This window comes from Candoia aspera, chromosome 13 (assembly GCF_035149785.1).
Source record: "Candoia aspera isolate rCanAsp1 chromosome 13, rCanAsp1.hap2, whole genome shotgun sequence".
NCBI classification, from domain to species: Eukaryota; Metazoa; Chordata; class Lepidosauria; order Squamata; family Boidae; genus Candoia; species Candoia aspera.
In genome coordinates this window covers 8,543,709-8,562,296 of record NC_086165.1, presented here as the reverse complement: position 1 = coordinate 8,562,296, position 18,588 = coordinate 8,543,709, and the positions used below count along the sequence as shown (strand labels likewise).

The 18,588-nt window shown below is 41.9% G+C and overlaps 1 protein-coding gene across 2 annotated transcripts in view; it reads left to right on the top strand.

Annotated features, from left to right (window-relative positions):
- DMXL2 (Dmx like 2) overlaps nucleotides 1-18,588 on the top strand; it is a 66,009-nt gene that overhangs the window by 25,999 nt on the left and 21,422 nt on the right. For both annotated transcript variants that reach the window (XM_063314535.1, XM_063314534.1), the window contains exons 18-28: nucleotides 1,156-2,829; nucleotides 3,645-3,755; nucleotides 5,357-5,526; nucleotides 6,899-6,996; nucleotides 7,195-7,360; nucleotides 8,267-8,531; nucleotides 9,080-10,143; nucleotides 11,296-11,487; nucleotides 12,735-12,811; nucleotides 14,012-14,142; nucleotides 14,787-15,035. In XM_063314535.1, coding sequence (XP_063170605.1) covers nucleotides 1,156-2,829; nucleotides 3,645-3,755; nucleotides 5,357-5,526; nucleotides 6,899-6,996; nucleotides 7,195-7,360; nucleotides 8,267-8,531; nucleotides 9,080-10,143; nucleotides 11,296-11,487; nucleotides 12,735-12,811; nucleotides 14,012-14,142; nucleotides 14,787-15,035 — 4,197 coding nt within the window. The remainder of the gene's footprint in view (nucleotides 1-1,155; nucleotides 2,830-3,644; nucleotides 3,756-5,356; nucleotides 5,527-6,898; nucleotides 6,997-7,194; nucleotides 7,361-8,266; nucleotides 8,532-9,079; nucleotides 10,144-11,295; nucleotides 11,488-12,734; nucleotides 12,812-14,011; nucleotides 14,143-14,786; nucleotides 15,036-18,588) is intronic.

Genomic DNA, 18,588 nt, shown 5'->3' with positions numbered 1-18,588 from the left:
GGAAGCTTGAGATTTCCAACAATTCATGCAAATGCATAAATTTAACCACTGTAAACTTATGTATGAGTGTCAGGGTCTGCATTCCCTCAGAGATAGTCTGGAATTATGCAATAGGGCAATGCTGAAACAAGTAGTGACTGGGATCAGAAGAAAGAGAAGGGTGAGGTCATTCCATTTTTGATCTGACATCTCTTTCTTCTCTTCCTGACATCCCTCTTCCAAACTTCAGGGCCATCCATCTCAAGATGGTTAATTTTTTTAAATGAAAAATAAAGCAATGAAGGGTTGGCATGTGGAAAGCAAAACATAAGCCTCCAATATAAGTATTTACGGCCCTGACTTTGGTGCCCCAAAGACCTTATTGAGATGGCGGGAAGCATCCTGCGGGGCTCAGTTGTTTTTTTGGTAGGGAAGTTTTTCGATTGGTTGGGTCCACCATGACAGCCCTTTTCTGAGTGTGCTCAATATTTGAAATATGCCCTGACCCCAAAAAGGTTACCTACCCTTGATCTAATCTCATTTCTTACATGAGTTCTATCTGCAGGGACCCCGTAGTAAGGCCTTCTCAGTGGTGCCCCCTCCTGTAGAATAACTTGTGCGCCAGTTCCCCAATGAGTTTCTGCAGAGAAGTGAAAACCTGGCGTTGAGAGAGAACGTTTGCCGGATGTTCAGTTCAGCATCTGCCCCTGCTGGGTTAGATCACGATGATTTATGCTTTAAATTTGCTCTGCTGTTTTTAATCCTTCTTTTTGCTGTACCTGGCTCAGAGCTGTTTCGAGTGGAGGAGCTTAGAAACATCTGTAATAAATAACATTTTGAAACAGTGGTTTTAAAATTAGTCAGAGTACCACATTTGGACTCATATCCACCCTTGCTGTAGATGGTAACTATTGTTTTGATACAATTGTCAGATCATTCTATTGACGATTTCGGTTGGCCTGTACTCAAGATATAGCCGCCCAGAGTCACTTGCTAAGATGGGTGGCTATAGAAATTGAATGAATGAATGAATGAATGAAAGAATGAAAGAAAGAAAGAAAGAAAAAAGTAGGGGAGGGGAGGCAGGAAGGCAGGCAGGCTTGCTTTGAAGTCTGTGTCCATGAAACTGCCATTCCATGTGATCCTAATGCTGAATAATTATCTGATTTAATTCAGGGCATCTAAGCTCGTCGTCCATCTATCCTGTCTGCCTGGCCCCTTACTTGTTGGTAACGTCTTGTTCAGACAATAAAGTACGATTCTGGAGGTGTTCCCTGGAGACAGAAAATAGCCAAGGTGAAACAAAGGAAACCTACCACTGGAAGAAATGGCCTCTGATGAATGATGAGCAAGAAGGCGCCAGCAGCACAGTTTGCATAGTGGGAAGACCAGTAGCGGTTAGCTGTTCATACACTGGTCGCTTGGCCATAGCTTATAAGCAGCCAATTCAACAGAGTGGACTTGCTTCCAAAGAATTTTCTATGCATGTGTGTATATTTGAGTGTGAATCTACTGGAGGATCAGAATGGGTTTTGGAGCAGACCATTCATCTGGATGACCTAGTTAAAGTAGGGAGTGTCCTGGATTCAAGGGTTAGTGTGGACAGTAACTTATTTGTTTATAGTAAATCCGAAATCTTTTTGAATAAGGACCGGTACCTTATACCAAACATCAAACACCTGGTACACTTGGACTGGGTTTCTAAGGAAGATGGTTCCCATATACTTACAGTCGGGGTCGGTGCAAATATATTCATGTATGGACGGCTCTCTGGAATTGTGACTGAACAAACCAGCAGCAAAGATGGTGTGGCTGTCATTACTTTACCACTAGGTGGCAGTATAAAACAAGGCATCAAGTCCAAATGGGTACTCCTGCGGTCCATCGATTTGGTGTCTTCAGTAGATGGCACCCCGTCCTTACCTGTTTCTCTTTCTTGGGTAAGAGATGGCATCCTGGTTGTGGGAATGGACTGTGAAATGCATGTCTATGCTCAGTGGAAGCATGCCATAAAATCAGGGAATGGTGAAAGCAATGGTTTTCTACCTGATGGTTCCCCCGTTAAGGACCCACTCAAGACTAGCTTGCTAGCCAAAAAGGCCAGCATCATTGATGGAGCAGGCATTGTGGATGATGTTTTTGGAACCCCCGCCGTCATTCAAGACGGCGGCCTTTTTGAAGCGGCCCACGTTCTTTCACCAACCCTCCCGCAGTATCATCCCACCCAGCTTCTAGAGCTGATGGACTTGGGGAAAGTGCGCAGAGCAAAAGCTATTCTTTCCCACCTTGTAAAATGCATTGCAGGGGAAGTTGCTATCGTGAAGGACCCAGAATCCACTGATGGTAGCTCCAAGCGCCATCTCTCCCGTACAATTAGTGTAAGTGGCAGCACAGCCAAAGATGCAGTCACCACCGGGAAGGAAGGCACCCGGGATTACACAGAGATCGATTCTATCCCTCCCCTACCATTGTATGCCTTGCTTGCAGCAGATCAAGATTCCACATACAAAACTGAGGAAGCTCCTAAGCAAACCCAAGACCGAGAAGATCATACGAAGAGGAAGACCGAGGATCAGTACTCAGATCTTTTCCAGGTTCAGCAGGTTACAATGGATGACTTCACAGATTTTGAGCCAGAGAGAAGAGAACATAAATCCAAAGTGATTAACCTTTCTCAATATGGCCCAACATACTTTGGCCAAGAGCATGCCAGTGTCCTATCAAGCCATTTAATGCACTCAAGTTTACCTGGACTCACTCGCCTAGAGCAAAAGTTCTTGGTAGCCCTAGCAGACACTGTGGCCACCACAAGTACCGAACTGGATGAAAACCGAGACAAGCACTACTCAGGTAAATAAGTGGTCCAATTTCTTTGGATGCTACATTGGTTTAGAAGAAGTAAAAATGGGATGGGATGGGATGGGATGGGATGGGATGGGATGGGATGGGATGGGATGGGATGGGAAGGAATTATGCAGGAACATTGGGTTTGTGGAAAGACAATCATAAGGACCTTGGGGAACTGTACCTTCTCATACAATTCACTGTTAATCATCGATATCCACACGGTGATGAATGATGTCATGTGGATCATGGTGAATTTGAGGTCGTCATGACGTTCATGATGCTTCAATGGCTTTTAGCAGAGCCCTATCCTATCATCTAAAATGTCAGTTGTGCCAGTTGATTCCAGCTCCTAAAATTGTCTGCAACACAATAAATAAAGCTTTTAGGAATTTGGGGGTGGGGGATGTCTTTAAGCTGCAGTTGTGATTCAGTTTTAGACACTTTTAATAAGCATATCAGGAAGACACGTGTGTGCATGGTTTTTTCCATGTGTTCATCAGATGTCCCTTTTAAACTAAGATATGACCCTTCTTGCAAGCAAATAAATCAGGGGGGCTTCCATTGATTATAATTTCATGGTTTGGATTCAATAGAAAGCTAGAGTTGACTGTTTTGGAACAAACTGAGATATGAACCCCTGGTTTGAAGTTGATTAGCTCTCCTAGCTTATTTCCAGACTTCCTAATTTGTTTACACATTTGTGAGTGTCTGTATGCACGTCTGCATATATAAATTGCTTGGAAAATATTATATAACTTAAACAAATCATAACAGGTTTTTGTTTGCACTGTAGCAAAATATGTTGTTTGCTTTTCCAGGGAGAGACACTTTAGATGAGTGTGGTCTGCGGTATTTATTAGCAATGCGCTTACATACCTGCCTTCTAACATCCCTTCCACCTTTATATCGTGTTCAGTTACTTCATCAAGGTAATAAGGACTTACACTTTTATGTCGGGACAATCCATTTTAAACTGGGACAAATCAGCCTCGACAGTTGGGTTCTTGAGCACTGCATGTCATATTTGGCCGTTGAAATCTATTAAATCCTTTACTAGGGCTGTTAAGGCTCTGGATTCCGTTTCCAAAATGTTCTTCAGGAACTTATGTGTGTACAAACCAAGCACGTTTCCCCAACACCTAAAGCAGCCCTGCCGTTTACCAGGATGGCACATGAGCTGTGCATTCTGAATAATTATTTGGAGATCAAATGGGAAGCGTTGCTGTTTGCCCTGTTAGTGAACTTGGAAACGTTTCCTTGTTTTTCTTAAATCTCGTTTCCCATTCCAAAATTAATCAGAAACGTGGCATGACTGTATCATTCTCAGCAAGTCACGAACAGCTCTGCTGGCATGCCTAGTACATACATAGGTAAATAAATCAATACATTGTAGGAATAATTTATTTATTTATTTTATCCTTTTTTTACCTGCTCTACCCCCTCTAGCCAGATCTGATAAATTATTTTTTGATATACTCTACGTTTGGTCTGGCACCTGCAGGGGGAAGGATACTTTAGCTTTTAGCCATGTTTTTAGGGATTTTTGTGAGCCGCCTAGAATCATTATATGGGGTGAGCAGCTATCTAAGGTCTGCAAATAAATAAATAAATTTACTGGCTTTTCTTTTTTTAAATGTGTTTTTATTAGAATTTTTGAATACAAAAAATTAAAAGAAAAATTAGAAAAAGAAGATAGCAAAAAAGAAAAGAAGGGAAAGAAAAAAGAAATAAAGAAAATATGGAATTATGACTTCTTTTTATTGGGTAGTTGCCATCCCCTCCCCCTTTAACCCTTTTTAATCCCCAAATCCATAAATCATCAATTCAGTCTTTTCTTCTTTCTAGCAAAAACTCCATATAAGGTTTCCAGTCTTTCAAAAAAATCTTTCTCGTTTTTTCCCTGACCATAATTTACCAGCTTTTTCAGAGGTTTTGAAAACAGATTTCCTTTTGCAAATGAAGGAACTTGCTGAGATGGCTAAATTGACTTCTTTGTTCAAAGAAAAGGCAACATCTACTTCTTTGCTGATGGAAACTCCTTATAGACTTTTTTGCTTGACACAGAAAAAAATGAACTTAAGATTTGTGGTTTTGATGACCAAACAGAATAGATTGTAGAAAGAAGAGAGGTATGATGTAATCATAGAGTAAGAGGTGAAGTTACAATTGTACTTAAGACTGCTGTGAAGAAAATCGTAAGCTTTGTATCTTTTTTCTTTCTTTTCTGTTTTTTTCCTTTCTTGCACTTCTCTTTGATTCCTTTTTCTTCCTTCTCTTTTTCTTGCTTTATATCAGTCTGTGTTCGTTTTTATATTCTTTTTATAAAAAAATCTTTAAGAAAATTATGTTAAAAAATGGAAACACATTTCCCTTTGCCATTGTATAAGGGTTTCAAATTCAAATCAAACCTTTATTCCAACCTGTGGGGCAGAAAGCCCAACCACAAAATACATAGGCCTGGAATTATTAATAAAGCTTTTTAAAAATGCAATAAAATTACATACAATATATTGATTTGCTTTTTGTATAGGGGTTTCTACCTGCCACTTTGCGTGGGCTTTTCATTCGGAAGCAGAGGAAGAACTGATCAACACGATCCCTGCCATTCAAAGAGGAGATCCCCAGTGGTCTGAACTAAGAGCCATGGGAATAGGCTGGTGGGTCAGGAATATTAACACACTTCGACGGTGCATGGAAAAGGTAAGTGGACCACCTTCAGTGAAAGTCCCTTAATCAGCCACCCGATTCAAAGATAACTCAAAGCAAATTTGTTTGTTTTTTTAACCATGCTTTCTGGTGACCTTCCATAGTTGCCTGATTTTATACATCACGTTAAGCCACCAATGTTAAGTCTGAGTTACCAAAAACAAACTAAACACATGATGCTTGTTATGATTTATGATTCTCTCTAACCTTCTGTTTCAAGGGTTCTCGACCTTCGGACTCCCTTAAAATGATAAAGGAGTGGGGCTAACTAATGAGTTAGGATTGGGCAATAAATAAGTGCACCACTGACTTACAATTATTAACCATTATGACTCAAAAGTTACTTAAGCCGCTGTGCCACCAGAAATCCATTGCTTGTAACAGTTATAATAAAGCCTTTCCTACACCAATTTCCTTCTTTTTCTACAAATTAAAAGCTTCCCATTGGAAGCTTTATATACCTGTATAAGTATATAATAAAAAAATAAATAAAGGGGGGAGAGAAGGGGAAGGAAAAACTCGTGCTGCTTCAGAGAGTGTCCCATTGCAGAAAAGGCCCAAAATGAGTACAGGTAGCCCTTGCTTAATGACCACTATTGAGACCAGAATTTTGGTTGCTAAGCAAAGTGGTCATTAAGTGAATCAGACCTGATTTTACCACCTTTTTTGTTGTGTCATTAAGCAAATCACTGTGGTCATTAAGCAAAACACATGGTTGTTAAGCAAATTATGCAGTGCCCCATTGATTTTGCTTGCCAGAAGACGGCCGGGAAGGTCGAAAATGGCGATCATGTGACCATGGGATACCGTGATGGTCATAAATGTGAACTGGTTACCAAGCACCTGAATCATGATCACGTGACCATAGGGATGCTGCAAGGGTCATAAGTGTGAGCACCGGTTGTAAGTCGGTTTTTTCAGCACTGTCATAAGTCTGAACCATCACTAAACAAATGGTCATTAAGTGAGGACTACCTGTAATCGCCGAATGGTGGTTTGCAAAATTAACTGCCCAGAGTCCCTCCGGTGGGAGGAGATGGGCGGTGACAAATTTGATAAATAAATAAATAAAATAAAATCACCCTGCAAAATGGTCCATTTTGTTTAAATCCCCACCCCATTCCCCCAAAATATCACAGTTCTGCATAAGGCAGCTGCCCATGGAAATGACAGAGGGACAAATGACCACACACATAACACATTAACTGATATGAACTGTATATTGTGCGCTGTTTTCCTGAAGGATGAGGAATCAGAGTATTTTCAGTTATCCGTAACTTGTATGGTGTAAGGAGTTGCGGCCTGCCCTGTCTGACTCTGTATGATGATGGCACGTGTCTCTGTTCCCTTCTTTTAAATACAACAGGTTGCAAAAGCCGCCTTCCAGAGGAACAACGATGCGCTGGACGCTGCTCTTTTTTATCTTGCAATGAAGAAAAAGGCTGTGGTGTGGGGACTATTTCGGTAAGTACCCAGATGGGAGGGACTGGCATGGATTACAAGAAGCATCTGCAAAATTACATAAACTTTTGCTGGGTTTTTGGTGCCAACGGTGGTGCAGTCCAGGGTGTGTTTACTCAGATGTGAATCCTGTTAAGTTCAGTGGAGTTGAGTGTGTCTCCTCTCGCAGCTCAAAATGTAGCTTAGTCTCTTTTCACACAGTTCCCAGCATGATGAGAAAATGACCCAGTTCTTCAGCCATAATTTCAGTGAAGATCGATGGCGCAAGGCTGCCCTGAAAAATGCCTTCGCTCTTCTGGGGAAGCAGCGCTTTGAACAGTCAGCAGCTTTTTTCTTATTAGCGGGCTCGTTAAAGGATGCTATAGAGGTATTGGTTCAAATGCACAGTGTGCTCTGGGAGGGAGGGAGGGAGGGAGGGAGGGATGGGTGAGGTGGGATGGATGGGTGGAAGGCTATTGGGTTGAACACTCATGGGCTGAAATAAGTATTTCAGACCTTCACCTAACTTCAGCTATGGAAAAAGATGTGGGCCATCAGAAGCATTAATCATTGCAAATCCATATAGTTGGACTATGCCTTTTTAATTACATTCCATTGTACTGCTTCAGAGATGGCACAGCTCTTTATACTGCCGCAGTATAAGAAAAAAATTCAAGAGTGATTTGGCCTGATAGATTTTTTTGATCGTCATCTGGCTATGTCGTGGTTGGTAATTTGTTGCTGTTGCCGTTTTAACCGAAAACCAGCTGACCTCGGCAATAGTCCAAAGAAGGGTGGGCAGCTTCAGCTCCCTCCTGTCTTTGTGGCCAAATTTTAGACCAGTCTCATCTAACAAGGCTTTGTCTAATTTGGCTCAGAGTCCCTCTCTTGGGGGAGATGGGCGGTAATTAAATTTGAATAATTAATTAATTAATTAATCAATTAATTTTAGAGTCTGAGTTAATAATACCATCAGAGAATGGAATACATAATATATTTACTGCATTGGGAAACAACCCGCTGCTCTCCAGGTTCTGACTTCAAAAGATTGTGGAATTGTAGTCTCTCTGGAGGAGATTCACCTTCATGAATTTAATAGAGAGCAAGTGACCAGTGTGAGCATCCAATTGAAACAAACGATGCGTTTAATTAATTAAGGGACATGGAGCAAGCTTTCTTTTGTTTATCTCTGCCCTTATTTTAACGCTGGCTTGTGCGTTATAATTCTGCTTTTTTATAAATGAATTAAAGTGGATGTAGAAGACCTTGTTTGTGCTCCCCTCCCCACCCCCAGGTATGTCTTGAGAAGATGGAAGACATCCAGCTTGCTTTAATAATCGCTCGCTTGTATGAGTCCGAGTTTGAAATCTCCTCCACTTACACAGCCATCCTTTATGAAAAGATTTTGGGCTGTAAGAGAGATGGAACCAGATTCTGTTGCACAAAATTGCATCCAGATCCTTTCCTGCGAAGTCTGGCCTACTGGGTAACAAAAGAGTATACGAGAGCCCTTGATACCTTACTGGAACAGACCCCCAAGGAAGAAGATGAAAATCCAGGTGAAGAAATACCAGATTATTTGGAGAAGCTCAGTCTTGAATGGGGAATGTAGAAGGATATATCTATTTTACTTGTACAAGATGCTGACAGTCATGTTGTATGTTCACCAGAGCACCTTGCATGGTTTACTTTGCCGGTACTTTGCACCAGATCACTTAGATTTATGTAATTATGGGCCACTTCAGAGAAGATCCTTGGGGATCTTCCTCCCTAACTTTACAGAAGGGGTTCATTCATAAATGGGTTCAGGAACGTACCTTAATCGACAGGTGGGTTCATGTGGGTGAAGGCCTACAGCACTGTCTACAGATCAGCAGCCTTGCAGGATCTACCAGAACTGCAAGATTGTGTAATTCAACAACTAGCCATCTGTCTGTCACAGATCACGCAGAGATCTTGCAGCAGCTCCAGAGCTGCCAAATAACAGTGGCTTTCTTGGTTTGGACACATAGAAGTTCTTCAAGTCCTGAAGGGCTGCTGGGCTGCTAAATTCAATGTGACAAATGTTCAGTGTAAGCCTCAACAACCTTGTTTCCATTTTCTCTAGTGATTGTCAAATCCTGCAATCCTGTGGTGTTCAGTTTCTACAACTACCTGCGTACCCACCCCTTGCTCATCCGAAGGAATTTCTGCTCACCCGATGGAACATTAGCTACTTTGGGACTGCAGGCAGAGAAAAGTTTTGTTGACAAGATTAACCTCATTGAAAGAAAGCTGTTCTTCACCACTGCAAATGCTCATTTCAAAGTAGGTTGCCCTGTCCTAGCTCTGGAAGTGCTTTCAAAGCTTCCCAAAATAAGGAGCAAGTCCATGCTTTCACCCGAGAAAGGGGAGCCCAGTCTGAGTCCAGTCATGCAGAATGGTGTGAAAATAGACCCAAAGGTATTAGATAAAGACAGCTCCGTACGTTGGTCACAACCAGGGGACGCTACAGAATCTTCATCCCTTGTTGACTGGAGCAAACCAGTGATCACGTTTGAAGATGAACCTCTGAAACTTGACTGGGGGAATGACCAAAGCAGTTCGCCTGAGGAGGAAGAGGAGAAAGGTTTGCTAATGAACGATTTGAAAGTGGACCTGGAAAGTAAAGAGCAAGAGGGGAAAAGCCCTGGTCCCAGCCAAGGTGAGGATAGTGAGGCCGACAAAATGGAGGTTGATGTGATTGCCGAACAGCTCAAGTTCCGGGCCTGTCTAAAAATCCTCATGACAGAGCTGAGAACATTGGCCACCGGCTATGAAGTTGATGGTGGAAAACTCCGTTTCCAGTTGTACAACTGGCTGGAGAAAGAAATCGCTGCCTTGCATGAAATTTGCAACCACGAGGCCCAGGGCAAAGACGATAGTCAAACCGATAGCCAAGTCATCGGGGATTTCTTGGGTCACCAAGAGATGGGGGAGAAGATGGCAGTGGGCTCCTACGAGTGGCATCAGATTGAGCGGCGACGGTTGCAAGCCAAGCGGGAACATGCCGAGCGGCGGAAATGGTGGCTCCAGAAAAACCAGGCACTTCTCCGGGTTTTTCTAAGCTATTGCAGCCTTCACGGGGCCCAAGGAGGCGGTCTGGCTTCCGTAAGAATGGAGCTGAAGTTCTTGTTGCAGGAATCTCAGCAGGTGAGAAGACTCATCCTAGCGTATAGTATCATCACTCCATTTCTGCACTGGTTCCAGGTGTGACAATGATGCTCACTTCTGTTCCAACTTCAGCAATGGAAGGGGACATCAAAACACCAATGGTCAGATGCCCCTTGAGCTGCCCGGGGCAGCAAAATTGTAGACTTCAGGCACATAGCATGGCAATCGTGGATACGTCCCATGGCAACATGATCTCCCAACTTTATTTTTTATCTTGATTTTCAATTTTGTTTTTAAAGATAACTTGGGAAAGCTACCTGCTACTAAGGAAAGCATCAGCTCCTAGCTCAATCTTTATTTCCAAGAATATCTTTGGGCCATGTTTAAAGATATTGTGCCCCAAAATGGACTGCAGCCCCATGATTTATTTCCTTTTTTTTTTTTTAAGAAACACGCTCAGAAAAAAGGGCTAGAGTGTGTAGCAAGGGGAACCTTTCCATTTTAGCTACTAGTTTAGTGGTATTTTGTAATTGATCACATTTTATACTTATATAAAAATTCTCCCTAAGCATTTCAGTCACCACAGTTCATTGTAAACATCCAGTTAGCCAACATCAATGAGTAATTGATTTGTAAGCTGCTCAGAACATCATTTTTGCAGACCATTGACTAGTTGAGGCCATATGCTAAAAAAATACTTTTTTTTATTACAGCTGTAAGCCACCAAAAGTCATAAGACATGGTTGTATATAAATTCCATAAATCCATCAAACACCCATGCATTGAGTATCACCCTTTCATCCATTCCTAAACAACCATCTTACATTTGGAAGGAGATTCATCCGGATCTTGTGTTCCTCTGTTGTTGGTTTCCCACTTCGCCTTCCCAAAAGCCCATCTTTTATGGAGAAAGGGTAGAGGTTGGCCAAGAGAGGTGTTCAGCTGTCTGAGCGTTTTAAAAATTGTAGTCCTTGTGCAGTGAGGTTGCTTAGACAGTGTACATGGTTGAGAAAGCTTCCTTTGATAACTTTTTTTTTCAGTTGGATCTTGAGCACCAAACACAATGAAAGGAGGTAAAGGGAACTCTATTCCACTGTTTTCTGAAATTGTAAGAGATGTATTTACATCGTCTAAAAGCAATGGTGTACTCCCAGTTCTGCCATTTTCTTTTCCTTGTTTTCCTCCCATCAGGAAACTACTGTCAAACAGCTGCAGTCACCCCTTCCACTCCCCACAACATTACCACTACTCTCGGCCAGCATTGCTGCCACAAAAACCGTGATCGCCAATCCCGTCCTCTACTTAAACAACCACATCCACGATATCCTCTACACTATTGTCCAGATGAAAATGCCCCCACATCCCAACGCTGAAGATGTCAAGGTAATAAAGTGGGGAAACCAACCTTTAGTGTGGAAGGGGCATTCCAAAAATCACCATCTGCACAATGATATAACCACTCTGTGTTTCCAAGGTGAGGTCATCCAAAGGCTAGGCTAGCTGGAAATTCTGAGAATAGCACGCCCAAAATGTCTGGAGGGGGCTGATTCAAGAAAGTGGGCACGGAGTTGATGAGTTTGGATTGGGTCTGCCTGTTCTCTTCATGTTGTGCTGTATCAAAAAATAAAAGGGGGGGGGGAACACATGGTCTTCTCTGTATTGTTGAACTATAACTCCCAGCATTCCTCATCATTGGCTATATTGGTAGGTGCTGCATGGTGCTCTAGTACAGGTGGGGTGAATCATAGGGGTGGAAGGGACCTTGGAGGTCTTTTCATCCAACATTCCGCCCAAAGCAAAGATCCTCAGACTATCCCAGACCAGTGGTTGTCCAACCTTTGCTTGAAAATCTCCAGTGATGGCGCACCCCAGACTCCAAGAGGCACGCTCTTTCACTGCTTCAAAGCTCCCAAGGACATGAAATTCCTCCTTATTTCAAGTTCGGATCTCTCTCTGTAAAGCTTCCACCCATTGTTTCTTGACTTATCCTCGGGCACCACAAAGAATAAATCCAACTGCTTTCATGTCTCCCCTTAGCCTTCTGCCTTAAACATACCCCGTTCTTCTAACTGTTCTTCATAGATGTAGCCTCCAACCCCGCCCCCCAATCTTCGTTGCTCTTCTCTGCCCTCTTTCCTGTTTCTTGGCATCCTTCATATTGTGGCAATCAAAACCGTCTCCCAGGGGCCACCTCACCAGAACAGCGTAGAGTGGAAGCATCCCTTCCCAATGGGCTCCAGTTTCCCAGCCCTGAATTAGATTCCTCTTTTCCCATCCCACCTCCAAAGAAGGGTGGCTCGCTTCACCCTCTTATTTCTTCACCAGAGCCTTGTATGGAAGACTGAGAAAATGTGACTCATCCAGCATTATTGTTACATACGATTCTTCATCCATTCATTCCTGCTCCAGATCCAACATTCTGATCAGTGCACCAGGCCAATTCATATGAGGGATGCCATGCTCTAATAGGAAGCCTAGATCCCACTGCACCCTTACACTAGTATGCACCCAAACACACCCACTTGCTTCTTTTATAGAATACCTCTGCTTGGAAAGTCAAATTTTGCAAAAAAAAACTCAGCATGGAACGTATTCATAATATCCTAACCGTTTTTCTACCTCCTTTTTAGGTCTTTACTCTCTATTCTTTAGCTGCTTCCCTTTCTGCATCTATTTATCAAGCCTTATGTGACAGCCATAGCTACAGGTAAGACCTTCTTTGCTCTTTCTTCTTCCCAGCATGGCTCTGTTGTTCTCCTTCGTGGTTCAAAACATGAAGTTGCTACAGATTTGTTGCAATCCTAAACATGCTCACACATTGCTAAAGGCTTCGAGGGCTGAGAGGATTCGAGGGCTGGGAGGATGGAAACCATTTTTGGTTTTGGTTGAGTGGTAAACGAGATCTAGTTTGATTTTTTAGTGTCACAAGTTGATCTGATGTAGTCTGAATTCAAGTTACCAAAACAAGGATTCAGAGATCTGAGAAATATCTGTGGACCCATATAGTGGTGTCTGCAGTTGGTAGTCAAAAATCTTCAGGATGGAAGAGCTTGTGATTCAAGCCCTGCCCTTTTGTATGCGCATTAAAAAGGGGGGTGATTTGAACTGTGACACCACGCCCCTCATCTTCCAGATTTTGTCCCACCTGGTGGAAGCCATACATGGAAATCCATTAAATCTTCTAATTAATTGGAAGGCATGCATTTGGTTGAGACAAAGGTTTGGTTCAAAAGGATGTGTAATGGGTTGTGAGAACAGAACAGCCACAACCAAGACAAGGGACAGATAAGAGAAATCTGAGTCCAAAGCAGGAATGTAATCTGAGAAAGTGTCTCAGACTTCACTCTTCCTAGTTCTCTTAAATTTAAAGGCAGGGAGGGGAAAGGCACATTCAGACTTGCAAGATTTTGTTACTATAACTTTATAATAAAAGTAGTGTTAGCATTCATACCCTGGTCTGGATTATCTGGAAGGGCTGACAGGATGATGCAATCAAGTCACCTCTGAACAGACTCATCAGATCAAAGCATTGCACCATCCTTGCCAATGAATCAATGGAACCAGTTCTGTGGATGTTTCATCTGCTTGTTTGCAGAAATAGGCAGGTTGCTTACATTGATAAGCTGCTCCTTCATGAGGGATTCTGGCTTAGTACAGCACGATAATGGAAATGTGGAGAGGGGCTGGATCCTCCAGTGACAAGAGCAAAAAACCACACACACACGCACACATGCACATGTATGTATACGTATATGTATTTAATCTTATTAAGGCCATTCTAGAGCTTTTGACTCAAGAGTCTTTATACTTAGAACACTGAAATGCACCCTACAACTATTTTGCCAACTTTGCTTTGGTGTAAGATTTTCTATTCTGAGGTGAAGAAAAAATTAAAACTTCTTCTTAGCAGTCAGACAGAAACAAATCAGTTCACAGGAATGGTTTACCAAGGGCTACTGCTGAGCGACCGTCGTCGCCTGAGGACAGAGAGCATTGAAGAACACGCCACACCGAATTCGCTGCCTGCTCAATGGCCTGGTAAGAAAAGCCATGCATGTCGATGATTCCATGCAACTGTGTCTACATCAGTTAGCATTTAAGCCAGCAGGAAAGTTAAGAACATCAGCTCAGTCCTTTGTATTGGAAGAAAGAGCTGTATAGATTGATGTGGTACCATCAGATGACTTTGGGGATCTGGCATCCGGCTTTCACACATTCAAAAAAATGCTTCCCAAGAGCCCATTCAATGGGTGTGGAGGCCCTTCACTTCACTATTTTGAACTGGTAATGATTCAAGCTGAAAACAAGTATTTTGAGCTAAACTGGAACCATTTTAAGCTCAGAACTTTTCCAGTAAGATTGAATCAACTGTTTCAAGCTTGAAATGTTTTTAATTTAAACGTTTGTCCACCCTTGTCCTTATCTTCTTGATCGTTCAGTAGCATTCTTTAAACTTCCAAAGAGCTATTATGAAAAGGATCGTTAATCCATCTAACTCCCATGAATTTATGCCACCCTGTTTTTGAATATGTGAAGCATGTGTTTAACTCCCTTCTTTTGAAATGGGTGAGATTTTCAACAGTGCTTTGGTGATGCCTTGTGATTGTCCTTAGTGGCTAATAGAGGTGAAGAGTCAGACCTACATGCTGCCCATCAGCAGTTCTCCTGTTATCTTTTTGCAGGTGTGAGCTCCCTACTCAATCTCTTAAGTACAGCCCAGGATGAGGATCAACCGAAGTTAAATATCTTGCTCTGTGAAGCTGTGGTGGCCGTGTACCTGAGTCTTCTGATCCATGCCCTTGCAACAAATGCTTGCAATGAATTATTCCGGCTGGCAGCCCATCCTCTGAACAACCGAATGTGGGCAGCAGTCTTTGGAGGAGGAGTGAAACTTGTGATTAAACCCAGGCGGCAATCAGAAAATATTCCAGGTAACTCTTCAAGGATTATGAATGTAGGAGAGGTTCTCCCAAGCAGAACGGATCCCTTCCTAGTCCTGAAATCAAGGTTGAGCAATCTGCCTCCCCAAGGCTGTTTCGTGGTGGTTCCTTGAGTCTTCTCCAATTGCACTACCAAATTTTGACTTCTTGCTAACATAAGGCAGGAAACAAGCCCGCAAGCTGTAGAATGTGCCTAAAATAAGGTGTGTGCAGTTAGTAAGAACAATGAAATATCTCCTTTTATTGGAAATCCTTCAAAACAGCCACATTTCAGTTGCATATGGTGGGCTACATTTGGGGCTTGGGGGATTACCAGTGGGAATATTAGCCATCCTGAAGGTCTCCTGCTCCCACTCCAACCTTTAAAATCCCCCGAGTAGGATACTAATGGCTAAGCCCCTTCTGATGACATTGTTGTATCACTGCAAGTCTTCAGGAATGTGAAGGAGCCAGGACTGGGGGACTTTGGACCTACCCCCAAGTCTTGTTGTTTGGAAAAAATTGGAGGAAGGAGAACTTGTTCCTTCATCATGAGCTCCTGGAGGAAACTGTCAATAAAATAACAGTGTTGTCAACAGGCTGTGCTCAAGGGAGATTTTAACTACTGCCAGAAGATAACAGTATTGGGTATGGAATTTGCATATCATTTTGTAAGTTTCTGGGCCTTCTGGCAGCAAGCAAAAATTCATACAGCAGGAGTTGGTAGAACCTCAGAAGAAGCTGAGTAGGAAGTCTGGTGGGGTGAGCCCTCAACTGACATCATCCTGAGCCCTGTTTTCCTTAAGCGTGGGTTCTTAAGCAAGCCACAGCCTCCCAAACCACATTAGACAAACCATATTGTGGCTTAACTGAAATATTATCTTCTAAACCACTGACAGATGCAGGACAAAAGTGTCAGCGTTTAGACATGCATCTTTGCTTTTCTTACATGTAGAGAGAGTTTGCTGTTTATTTGTGGGGAGGAGAGATACTGAGTTTTTACCGCTTAATCCAAACATCCTGGTTTTCTGCCCATTATCACAATGCGAGCCTGTACAGTTCCAGCCTGCAGACAGTGAGAATCATCCATCTTCTAATCTGTTCAATGCAGATAAACCACAGGGCTTAACCAGCAACACAGAAACCATAGCGCCCTTTGCAAATCCACAGTTACCCCACCACGCTACTTTATCAGGCACCAACCAAACCACTGTTGGCTGTGATAGCTGGCCTCTGCTCCAGCAGGATGGTGAGAAATTTGTGTGCTGGTGGGCGTGTGGTTTTCTGTTGTGTAAGAACAGGTCCAGTCCTGGATCTGTGGCATGGATTTCAATCTTTCCCTTTGTTTTGAGATGTGGCTGTTCTCCTTATCTGTTGTTTTGTCTTTTTTTCATAATGGGAGGTTTGATGAGCCATAACAGACTGTCTTCAAATCAAGAGATTGAGTTTGTTATAGTTCTTGGTTCACTAGCCATCTCTTACTATGCCTACATTATAACTTTTTAAAAATTAGATATGTATCTTTTTTTTTTTAATCCAACTGTTCTGTTGGGACATTCACGAAGGGCGCATTCCTTCCTTCAAGCAGTACATCTAGATTTCTGTATTCCAGATCAGTGCAGCCTAATCCAGATTCAAGCCAAACACGGACTCAGCACCATAGGCCAATCCTAATGCTGCAGAAACTCTCAAGATACAGAGATTGAATCAGTCAAGTGATGATTTTGATACGTGCTTCAACCAATGGCTTCTTTGCAGACATTAACCCAAAAATGAGTGGGTCAGATGTAGCTTGGGTTAAAGGGGATACAACTTGAACACTGTGCTGAAGATATTGTCTGATTTTTTTTCAAGCTTTCACATTCAGTTTAATAAGCAATGAAGTTGCTTTGGAAAGAACGTTTTTAGTTAAATTTTCAGGGAGGCATAAAAGATTGGGATGCCTATCTACTGTAGCTGCAAGAAGTTGAAAGGGTATTTTCAAGGATGTTGAAAAGATGTTTTTCAATTTAAAATCTCTCCAGTAGTCTGTAGCCTGCTTGCTTTCCCTAATTTCGATTTAATCCTAAGGGAAGATTTCAGAAGGAAATTCTTCCTGTGGGCCTTTTCCAGAGGGGGACATTTGCACAACCATGGAGGCTGTGGTAGACACCCTTTACCAACAACGTAATTAGCTCAAAACACCCCTGAGAGAAATTGGAAAGAAATTCTCAAAGAAAAACAAAAAGCTGGGGGGAAAATCTCTCAGGAACAAAAGTGTGGAAAAATCACAAGATTGATTTTGGGACAGCATGGCTGACTCTATTGACTGTTTAGCCATAGTTAAAGAGATCTGAAACAGAGCATGGATTGGTGTTATTTTTCTGTCCTTTCTCTTGTAAGAATCAATGGAGGTGTAGTGTTATCTAGGTTTTTCTTTCCTCCAGAGGCAAAAGATTGGAATGGGTTAGCAAACCCTGACATATGATTAGACGGTGCTTTCACTTGACAAGGGATGTGGGAATTCCACCTTTCTGAAACAGTGTTTTAAAAACAAGTTCCTAAGTTCATCGTCACCTTTATTACAACCCTAAGGCCAGACACAATAAGACTATACAATATTGCATTTAAGGGAGCCTTTTTCAATTCATTTCAGTATTTTCATTCTTAAGTAATTTTGGATTGTCCTATATTAATTGTTTTTGTTTTTATATATATATGCATTAATGTAAGATGGTTGCTATTGTATAGTCTTAATTGTGTCTGGCCTTAGGCTGTAATAAACATGATGATGATGTTGATGAGTTCCTAAGTTAAATTTCCCTGCTTCCTTTCCTTCTAATTTCCACAATGCTTTTTTTCAGTTCTAACGTAGACATGTTTCTTTATATCTGCTAGCTGATCCAGTTTCTGGTGATACACAGGACATTAATGAAGATCTGTGTGGCTTTACCATGTACTCTGATCCTACTTGTATGAGGAATGAAAAGCCCATTAATTTGTTCAATCAAGTTTTAGTTGGTTTTTGCTGTAGTCAAATGTTGTCAAATACTGATTGTAGCAAAGAACAGCCTTACAAACAGTGTGATGATACAGTTCGGCTATTGATCTGCTCCAGCTCCAGATATCTTATATACAGAATTTCCTGGCTTACAAAGGCCAGAAGCCTGTACCACCTCTTCAGGGAACAAGGTTCTAGGATATCAGGATAATTTTGGACTATCTAAATCACCTCCATCATTGCATTTAGGATCAGATTCTTGGAATCATGCAGTGTTTTTCCTTCTGACATTTTAAACTATTTTACAACTGAGCTTTTCAAGTTATTCACATGGGAGGAAACCCATTAAATCTTCGTTCTGATTAACAGACATTCCAACCTGACCCTGCTCATATCTGTGGTTCTCTTTTAAAAGAGGGAAAAATCAAGTTTCAGAGTAATAATATTTTGCAGTTAGAGTTAATCAGAAAGAAAACCCTTCTTCCATTTTTAACATTTCTTGTTGAGTAGATGCTTTTTAAGCATGTTTTGACTGAGATTTGACAATATTTGATCAACCTAAGAGAAGCTGATTAATCAACTATT